The sequence below is a fragment of the Phoenix dactylifera genome, unplaced genomic scaffold, assembly GCF_009389715.1.
Source record: "Phoenix dactylifera cultivar Barhee BC4 unplaced genomic scaffold, palm_55x_up_171113_PBpolish2nd_filt_p 001592F, whole genome shotgun sequence".
Taxonomy (NCBI): domain Eukaryota; kingdom Viridiplantae; phylum Streptophyta; class Magnoliopsida; order Arecales; family Arecaceae; genus Phoenix; species Phoenix dactylifera.
Window position 1 is genome coordinate 72396 of NW_024068897.1, and position 9554 is coordinate 81949.

The 9554-nt window shown below is 40.3% G+C and overlaps 2 protein-coding genes and 1 long non-coding RNA gene across 4 annotated transcripts; 2 read left to right on the forward strand and 1 right to left on the reverse strand.

The window, feature by feature from the left end:
• Positions 1-1714: 1714 nt before the first annotated feature.
• Positions 1715-4705, reverse strand: LOC120108850 (sedoheptulose-1,7-bisphosphatase, chloroplastic-like). Its single transcript, XM_039122580.1, has 8 exons — positions 4473-4705; positions 4245-4367; positions 3954-4139; positions 3752-3833; positions 2920-3141; positions 2702-2802; positions 2532-2603; positions 1715-2140 (listed from the first exon to the last, which is right to left on the reverse strand). Exons 1-8 carry the CDS (start codon positions 4587-4589, stop codon positions 1859-1861), a joined length of 1185 nt encoding a protein of 394 aa, XP_038978508.1. The 5' UTR covers positions 4590-4705; the 3' UTR covers positions 1715-1858.
• A 901-nt stretch (positions 4706-5606) lies between these two features.
• LOC120103715 (acyl-coenzyme A thioesterase 13-like) lies at positions 5607-7172 on the forward strand. 2 transcript variants are annotated; one of them, XM_039122582.1, is made up of 3 exons: positions 5607-5858; positions 6127-6267; positions 6891-7172. In XM_039122582.1, the coding sequence occupies exons 1-3, from the start codon at positions 5667-5669 to the stop codon at positions 7050-7052; spliced, it is 495 nt and encodes a 164-aa protein (XP_038978510.1). In that variant the 5' UTR covers positions 5607-5666; the 3' UTR covers positions 7053-7172. The 2 variants fall into 2 exon arrangements, with proteins under 2 accessions (XP_038978510.1, XP_038978511.1); XM_039122583.1 differs by having other exon boundaries at positions 5609-5858; positions 6909-7172.
• Positions 7173-7496: 324 nt separating this feature from the next.
• LOC113462536 lies at positions 7497-9554 on the forward strand. Its single transcript, XR_003385039.2, has 2 exons — positions 7497-8263; positions 8311-9554. It is a non-coding gene; the product is annotated as an uncharacterized LOC113462536 (long non-coding RNA).

A 9554-nucleotide genomic window follows, 5' to 3' on the forward strand; every position in this document is an offset into this window, starting at 1 on the left:
TTTTTTTCCTAAAAAAAAATTTGTTGTTACAGTACTGTCTATGAAAATTAAAATTTCTGTAAGGAATAGCTACAAGGATAGATGGTTAGTCCACATCCGTATATCATAATATTCAATTTGAAGATAAAGCTAGAACGTTGTCTTGATTGGCTGTTGATTGATGAGCTAAAGTTTGAAGTGCTGGAACCTAACAGCATATTTGGTTGCTTTAGATTGCAAGCCTTAACTTGGGTTTTATGGTTCAGTACAGCTTTGTTAAGTATCAATCAGAAACTGGAGTTGAAAATGGAAAGCAATTTGGGTTATCCAGCTCAGTTGGCATGTAATAGTCCTAACTCAGTAAATTACAAGTTCTTTCAGCAATTCCTTCTGACAATAATGCACATTGTCGAATAATGCTTCTGTTAAATATAGTCTCATATTCCCTTTTAGCAGTCAGAAGGAAAGCATACATGTAAGTGAAATTTGGGTCTCTGTCATTTTTATTCTGTATGGTACCATGGTTTATTTATTGATATTCTCTATTTGGAGATTTAAATCACGATGTCATTTTATTATTCCTGAATGGGCCCTTTCAATTTGTTTAGGTTCATGTTTGTTCTACTCCGGGACCCTCTTTCAATGAAAGCTCTCCATCCTCAGAAAACTCCGAACAATGGATAGCGTCAGCGAAATGGATCTCACTGCGGAATTGCGATAGCAACCACTGGAACTTGATGTGGCTGGTTCAGTTGCTGCTCATGCACACATCTGGCATAATGCACCAATTTCATATCCATCAGTTTGTGTGGACACTCTCCTCTCTCATCAATAATTTTGACATCTTCCTATTAGCATGCGTTCTTTCAAGTGCATGTTTAAGTTTGTATACCTAATTTGCATGGAAGAATTTTCATCCTGACATCACCGTGCAAGTGTAATTGTACAAATTGGCTGGTCTCTCTGAACTTTACTAACAACGAAACTAGATTTTTTTTTTTTTTTTTGAACGTAACTAGATTGCAGGAAGAAGAGTGTGAATTAGTTTTAAGTCATGGTTAAAAAAAGAACGCTACTATGAAACAAATCATGCTGCTGGGTGTGAAATTAGTCAAACTGGGCAGGCTGAATCCTATTCTTCTTTAGGTTGATTCATTTTCAGCAACAGGTTCATCACCTTCAGATTGATACCTTTACGGCAGCCATTTTTGTTGCAGCAGGCTTACGTGCTAGCAACAAATCAGTAATTCTTTTGAGACAGAACGAACAAAAATTCACATATCTAAATCTTCAAATCAAGGAAAGCAAACGCCTAAACATCAAGCTGTGGCTAATGGATGCATGATTGTGGGGAGACAGATTGTGTAACGATAATAAACTCCTTAGCTGTCTAAGAAGATATACTAAGCTGCTAGGAATTGCGACCTTTTATGTAGCTCTCTCGGTTTTATGAATATTGCTGTAGCTGATGAACGATGAAAATACTGAACGAAGTTTCTGCTGAGGAAAAGGATATTGGGGAACAAAAACAATGTCATATCGAGCGTATTAGCTAGAAAATCAACTAATCGGAATTCCTAGCAGAAGTGCCATGTGTCATTCTGGTGAACTTATTAATTCTTATCAAATTTGTTTCTCCTGTGAGCAGCCAAAAGAAGTATGAGCATTACCAAGAGGAACTCAAGAAAGGAGACTTGTTGCTTTTTAGAAAAATACGCTTGACAGATGCTTATAGGAGGAAGCTACTCCTTACCTTCTATTGCCCTCCCTTTCCTTTCACTGATGTAAAGTTGGAAACTGAACTGGTTTTCACTACATCACAACAGTCATATTTGAAAATATTGGCAAGAAGAGGCTGAACAACCACATGCAACTTAGTTCAGACAACGGCCCCAACAGGTGTACCAGCTGCAACTCTAGAGAAGCCATACAGAGTTTCCTCAAACCGGATGATTTCATTCTTGGATCCATAAGCGACCTGCGTGCGGTCATCAAGATTGTTGATCACCTTGTCGAGGATGGATTTTGTGCCATCGCTACTATATCCTCCAGCTTTCTCAATCAGGAACCCCAGGGGAGCACATTCAAACAAAAGCCTCAGCTTAGCTTTAGAAGTTGGAGATGTTACATTTGTGAAGATGCCTTTCTCTTTTACAATGATCTGGAACACAAACCAGTCGAAAGATGAGCATGCAAAAAGCCGAAGGTACATGCGCTGATTAGCTCATTCTAATGAATCACTCTCATCCCCCTTTTCTGTGGATCTGATTAAAATCAGCTAGTTATGATATGAGAAAAGCTTCCTTATAAGCGAAACGAACCCTACATATATTACTGCCGGCGCAAATAAGTAATTATAATTTCCTATAATGCACAATATCATGCAATTAGTGATTTTAAGGGATCCATCAACTGTTTCATTATAAGGTAGAATTGCTAATGATGGTCCCTGATGATTCGAAACATTCCATGAGATCTGATGACATAGGAAACAAAGCCTACTAGTCTCAGAATCATTTGCTCAGAATGATGAGCAATGTGAGAGTTATTACCTGATTGACATCTGGCACCATTCCTCCAGTGTAGCGCAATGTGTACTTCTGTCTTATATAGTAGTTGATCAGCTGCAGGGACACATGTTCATTAGCTAAACCTAGATCCAGGGATGTTTTTGTTAAACAATAAGTTGCGGGTGCGAGAAGTGATAGATGTATTTGAATACCTTATCATAGGCAGGATTATCATATGTGGCCCTTAGATTTCCGGGAGAGAACATCTTCCCTTCACCAATGGATGTGGTGTCTTTGACATGCTGCCACTTGCCTAGACCATGGACCAGTAGTTAGAAGGCCTATCTTTATTCTTCAGAAACAGAGGAGACCAAAACCAGCAACGTTAATTAAATAAATCGGTGGATATGCTATATTATAAGAAACCTACCTTCATCCAGAAGAAGAAATTCGTGGGTTCCAGGGCAATCTTTTAGAGCAATGATATAAGTCGTACGAGGTCCATATATTCCCATAGCTGCAGCTACTTGATCTCTTCCTGTCACACCCGTAAGTTTGTCGCCAGGCCAGACACCAAATATCGTGCCAACGGTGAAATTTGTGTCAACGATGCTGGAGCCATCGAGGGGATCAAAGGCCACGCTAAAACCACCTGTGTTTCAGACGATTGTTACAAAATCCATTCTTTTCTTTTGAGTGTGTCATAGCTGATTAGCCTGGCACTTGAATGTTATAAAATTCTGAAGACAAGATCAACATGAATTTGTCAGAGGAATGAAACCATCCCCCAAAACTAGTGAGAGAGTCTTATTAACTTACTTCTAGAAGCTAAAAGCTTAAGCTGTTAGGAAATGAATCAGACGATGTATATCGCACCTTAGTAGTTAAGAGTTCTTATTTGTTGGAGGGAGTTCAGTATTTTTACTGATTCTGCTTGAATTCTGTGATTACTTGCTTAACTTTTTTTTGAATGCTTACATGTAGGTGAGTTATCATTTGAAGAATGGTTTGCGAGCAGTAGTCTGATGGGACTTTGAACTAGTATGTACAAATAATGGAGCGAAGTAATATAAGATTTGTAACAAGTGTCTCATGGATGCCTTACCGACCAACTAGGCGAAGTAACAGAGATTAGTACCGGGTCATGGATCTAAAAAAGTAGGATTAACATATCCATCATTACTGTGAATAATGCAGCGCTTTAAACGAGTCATGAATAAGAAATTCTCATAATTAATAAGCAACAATGTTCAGTCGCATGCCTTCAGCTGCCCCGCCCATGTCTTGTAGCTCAGGAACTTCCTCAGAGCAAGCATATTTGCAGACGTGGGAATATTGCAGAGCCTGGAGGGGTTAGAATGACTGCGGTCAACCAAAAAAAAAATAATTCCAAGAACTGAAAGATAAACAATTAAGAATGAAAAATTGATGAATTATTTAGCAAATAGAATCATTGTTGCTAACCTCAAAAAGCAGCTTGTTGGCAACCAAGTCGACGGCAAGCTGTTCATCACCAAATGAGTTAACGCAAGCAGTCCCACCACAAGATGCAGTTCTCACTTTGAAGGATATGGTCCTCAGCGCCTCTCCCATGCTCATTAGCAGCCTGATTAGGTTCTTATCTGGGGTTGCCTTCGTTAAGAACTCCTCCTGCAGCTCATAGAATCCTCAGTAACATGATGTTCTTCAAAAATATCAAAATCTATACAAGTACAGCTGATTTCAACGCATCACTCTAGATCAAAGTAAGTTTACCAAGCTATCCCCAATCTCACACTTGGTGATGAGCGAGGAGCTGCCGGCTCTCTTTGAAATTCTGGGGGAAGACTTTGACATCACCCGCAGAGATTCACCGAAGACTGAGCTGGATCTGAGACCCTGCATGATTCATATATATATTCCAAAAGAAAAAATTAGAAAAACGAAGTTTGAGCTTGAAGTTGTGCATGAACTATATAGATATGCAACTCTGTGTGCCCTCACATGATTCCTATGCGATCGTGAGAAGGAAGGAGCAGAAGATGGTGCAGCCACGCGTGGGATACGCAACACATCGTGCGGAATTGTCCCGCGAGCATAGCTCGCTACTCCAGCCTCCATTTTCACCGGCAAAAGACGAGAAAACGGAGAGCGTTGGTGGAGTCAAGTTGTATTCTTAGCGTTAACTTTGTTTCAGGGAGAGCTCCCAGAGGGAGGGAAGGAGCGACAAACCAGATAAGCAGTTGTTCCCGCGGTGCCGCGTGTCGTGCATTCAGATAGCGTTACAGGGTGAGGCTAATGCTCATCGTTCGTTGGATTGTGTGGTTCTAGAACGAAGCCATGAGTAGGGCCAACGGCTCTTGGAATCTTGTTTAAAATTTTCTCGCAGGCCAACGAGGATGACAGCCGTTTATTTCTGAGACGTCTGCGGTTCAAAAGTCAAAACAGGATCCAAACTCTGCAAAGCAAATGTAAAGATATTGGACTCAGCTATTGTTTCTATTTTCAATTATTCACATGGAGACTTTGGAGCTGCCCTAGATCTAATATATAGACCTTGACATATCGTGGAACCAACTAAGCCCCAGCTGTTTTATTATGAAAAGTTTTTACTATACATTTGTTTAAAAAACACTTAGGCCCAGCTGTTTATGGCGCTTGATGGACGACAACTCGACAAGGCCAGTATCTTGTTTGGGCTAAAAGCATTGCAGGAAGACAGGCTTTGCTGTTAGCGAGACTTCGGCCCATAGATGCAGGCTAGAGTCCACAAGACTCTGTGGAAAAGGCCCAAGTTTGAAAAGCTTGCAGGCTTCGCCTCGCTTGTGCGGTTATCATTGGGCCTCTAATCCCTGGAGCTTAACGGCTAGCAGGCGTCTCCCAGGACCACGCTACGCACTAATATCGCCGAGGCGTTCCCCGTGGGCCGTGGCCCAAGGTTTCGCTTTTACAGTGAGCCCTGTCCAGCTGATCCGCGTCATGTAATTTCCGTTTAGAGATCCTATATATGTTTTTCATGTAATATTTGTATATTATTTTCTCTGTCGTTTTTCTTTTTTCCCCAACCGGTGGGTGGGATACCTAAATAGTCAGCGTACGAAGGGGTTATATGTAAAATGTTCTAATTTCCGGTCTAAATCCAGGCGGCGAGGCGAGGCCAGGTCTGGAGTTGGGTTGGAAGAAAAGGAAGAAGAGCTGATGGAGAAAGCGAGGGAGGCCCTGTCCGTAGGAGCAGGAGAATCGGAGCGGGTGGCGAGCCTGGACGTCCGGCCGCATCGCGCCGGAGACGCTGCCAGCTTCTACGAAGGCTTCGCTCTCCGGGGAATCCGGGTCGACCTCATCCAGCGGGGATCCCTCTCGTGCACCTTCAAAGTCCCTCCTCGACTCACCGTGAGTAAATAAAAAGAGAGAAGTTATGAGAATAGAGAAGCCCCTTCGTGCCTTTGTTGTTTCCTTATTATGGTTTTGTGGCCGAGTGTTCGATTATATTTCACTTGTCTGCTTGTTTCTTGAGATCAAAATTTGGGCTTAATCTGGTTTTGATGATTGAATATGATTTCTATATGATACTCAAATGGATATTTCCTATTCGCCGCCGGGCCTTCAGCTTAAATTGCTTAGTTTATAAGCAGACCAGATCATTGGTTTCTTTTAACAGGACGTGAATGGAAACTTGTCGGCAGGCGCCATAGCAAACCTGGTGGATGAGGTGGGAGGCGCTGTAATGCATGCTGATGGTCACCGCATGAAGGTCTCAGTCGACATGTCCATTTCGTACATGTCAACTGCCAAGGTTGATGTAAGTAAGCTCTTTGTTTGGGATTACTCATTCTTTTGTACCAAAGGTTTTTGCTAATATGAAGAGGTTTCCTGACCTTGAGGATATGATTTGTGAAGGCAGACTTATCTTCAGTAATTGATGAAAAGAATTTGTTTGAACGTTTCAACATAGAGCAATTCAATTGGTGTGCTTCTGGCAGAATTCTAGAATTCATGGATAAGAACTAAAAAATCAAGATTTGAAGGGAGATGAGAGACTTGGAAAATGTTAAAAAAATGAATTTTAGGGCCTGTTATGTATCGTTGTTATATTTTGTATTTTCTTCTACAATTAGTGAAATACCACATGGAGATTAATGTTGAAGATAGCATTTTTTACGAAACTACTTTTATTCTTTTCTTTTATTTTCACTGTTTTTCGAAGCAAGGAATCTTTTCTACCAAAGGCTCTAAATGTTTTACAAAGAGTTGGAAAAAAAAAAACAAGAGAGTTTTGTCATACGTATTGTTCAGTCAAATTCATTTTTTTCATACATATTATTCACCAGAATTTTCAGATGTTTGCAACATGGATATGAATTAAACCTTGAAAAATCATCTAAATTCTTTGTTTCCTCTCCTTCTTGTATATTTGTTTCTCAGAATTTGATTGGTGAACAGGATGAATTGGAGATCACCTCAAGTGTTTTGGGGCACAAAGGAGCCTATACTGGAACATATGTATTGTTGAGAAACAAAACAACAGGAGAGATTGTTGCTGAAGGTCGACACTCATTGTTTGGTAATCTTAAAAGCAAGATATAAGTACATGCTTTGTATCTGATACACTTTTGAGCTTGGCATGAAGCGGTTTGTAGTTTCAAATGGACATATTCGGGGGTGTTATGCATAAATCACAAATGAACTAAAGTTTATTTAAGCAAATGTGAACTACCATGATTTCTCTTCTTTGATCACAACATACGATCCAAGGTTCTGCCGAACCCGTACTGGAGAGGGTACTAGCTGGCGACCAGTTCGGTAAAATACGGCCCATACTGTGCCGTTCCAGGACGTACCGACATAGAGAGAGCTAGAGAGAGAGAGGGAGGGGGAGAAGGAGAGAGATGGGAAGAGAGAAAGAAGGCAAAGAAGTCGTCGTTATGGGGGGGAGAGGGGGGAGGGAGGGAGGGAGGGACCTCATTGTTTGAAGAGGGAGAGGGAGAGAGGAAGAGGGAGAGAGGGGGAGGAGAGGGTGGAAGGGGGACCTTGGCAGCGGCGGCATCATTCGGCATATTGTTGAGCATGAGGATGGAAGCCATTAGGGTTTCTAGGGAGGGGGACGGGCGAAACTTTCGATCGAACGGAGAAAAAATGGCGTAGTGGGGCGTGTGAATATATACCAAACCGGTATATCAAACTATGTTGGTAGCAAACATGTCTGGTTTAGTATGCCCGAACCGGCCGTTTGTCACAGTTCGATAGACCTTAATACGATCAGCTGATCCACAGAGATTCTTGTGGATTTCATATTTCTTCAAATTTTATTTTTATTTTGTAATTTTTGCAAATTGTCTGATGGGATTTGTGATTTGAGTTTGTTTTAAGTTACTTTTAAATTGTTTGATTAATCCCACTTTACCATAACTGCAATGTTTTCCTTACTCAAGAAGCCTTCCTCATCTATTTGGAATTTTCTCTGCATTTCCTTCTTTCTCTATTCCGTCAAGAGTTAGATCTCCAGTTAATACCCTCACTGAATCTCATATAATTAAATTTAAAAAGGAAGACTCTGTAGTAATTAAATACCCAACCTTGGTAGCTGATTTAGTGGGCATAGAAGCAGACACAGTAATCCCTTCATGAAATAACCAACAATTCTGATCTTGGATAAAGCATGAATCTACATAATCCTTTGTGACTTTCTTGGATCCATTCTGTAATTGTTCTTTTTGAGTCTTGATTTTGTATATGACTATCGATCAAGAGGTGTCACTTTTTGAGTCTTCATTTTGTATAAGACTATCGATCAAGAGGTGTCACTTTTTGAGTCTTCATTTTGTATAAGACTATCGATCAAGAGGTGTCACAATATTTCTGCAAGTGCAGCTTGCAATCAAATCCATAAACGGATTGTAAAGTAAGAAAATTGGGAAATCTTAATAGTGTGCAAGTGCAGCTTGCAATCAAATCCATAAACGGATTGTAAAGTAAGAAAATTGGGAAATCTTAGTAGTTCCCCTTCCACGAACTTTAGTAGCAGGCAAGGATGTGTACCGCAGATATGAGTTCTTTGATGATATGAATTTCATATATATGAAATTGAAGAATATATGGGCCGCATCAACAACAACCATGATGAATAACCTTCACACCACCTGTAGCTTAATACTGCAGATAAATCTTTTCCCAGATATTATCCAATTAAACTGGCTACCATCTAGAACATCTATATGGATGGGAAGAGACTTCTTTCGATCATGAATCCTAAATGAAAAAGGTAACTTTCCTTACAAATCAAATAATCTAACACCACTGAACTTCTTCCTTTTTGTTTTTTGTGATAAGAAAGTTGAACTATTGCATGATAAGTATAGAATTCCAGCAATTAAGTTGGTACTTGGTATGTTCATACAGCAGAATACAGTGTCTGAAACTTTGCATAGTTTTAGTTGTAGTAAGTTTTGCTGTTATTTTGATGATTTAGCTACATGCCTTGCTGATGCGTCTTCTCCCACCACCGAAGCTTCTCTTACCACTGAAGCTTCTAGTTTGCAAGATAACTTAATTTATCCCTTAGCAGCAGGGTATCTGGACTGAATTCTCGAGAGTTGCAAATGGCTGTTAGGTTTGTATCCACTTCTATCACTGCTAGATTTCCGGCAACAAAGCGATGTCATGCTGCAGGCTTTATATTTCTGCAGGGAATGCAACAGGAGTTTACAAATTTCTTGCCTTCTTCCTGTCTTATGATAGAAATGAAAGGTTAGGCATATGTTAATATGGCAATCTTGCTTTCGATGTTGGCATCTGAAGAAATTCAAGGTTTGACGCATGTTAATAGAGTAACTGCTCTCAGTAGCATCATTGGCATCCGAAAAGTTATTCTCCAGTTTTATGACCTTTTGGATACTCCTAGATTTATATTGATCTATTGTTGGAAAACTTCAACGGGAATATGCCCATAGTTTTATAGCTCGGAGCAATTTAAACTGGTGCAGAAATGTTTTTGCTTGTGCATTTCACTAGTGCACTTTTTTGAAATGTTTTTGCTACTGGAGAGCACGCCAATCTCAATGGAACTGGTTAGTATCTCTGACAAGCTAA

Excerpts from the sequence above, each read along its gene's own strand:
- LOC120108850 (XM_039122580.1), bottom strand. The coding sequence starts at position 4,589 with ATGGAGGCTGGAGTAGCGAGCTATGCTCGCGGGACAATTCCGCACGAT. Across the intron at positions 2,604-2,701 it reads ATAATCCTGCCTATGATAAG|CTGATCAACTACTATATAAG; the intron begins GTATTCAAATAC and ends GTGTCCCTGCAG. Across the intron at positions 2,141-2,531 it reads TGGTGCCAGATGTCAATCAG|ATCATTGTAAAAGAGAAAGG; the intron begins GTAATAACTCTC and ends TTTGTGTTCCAG.
- LOC120103715 (XM_039122582.1), top strand. The coding sequence starts at position 5,667 with ATGGAGAAAGCGAGGGAGGCCCTGTCCGTAGGAGCAGGAGAATCGGAG. Across the intron at positions 5,859-6,126 it reads AAGTCCCTCCTCGACTCACC|GACGTGAATGGAAACTTGTC; the intron begins GTGAGTAAATAA and ends TTCTTTTAACAG. Across the intron at positions 6,268-6,890 it reads TGTCAACTGCCAAGGTTGAT|AATTTGATTGGTGAACAGGA; the intron begins GTAAGTAAGCTC and ends TTTGTTTCTCAG.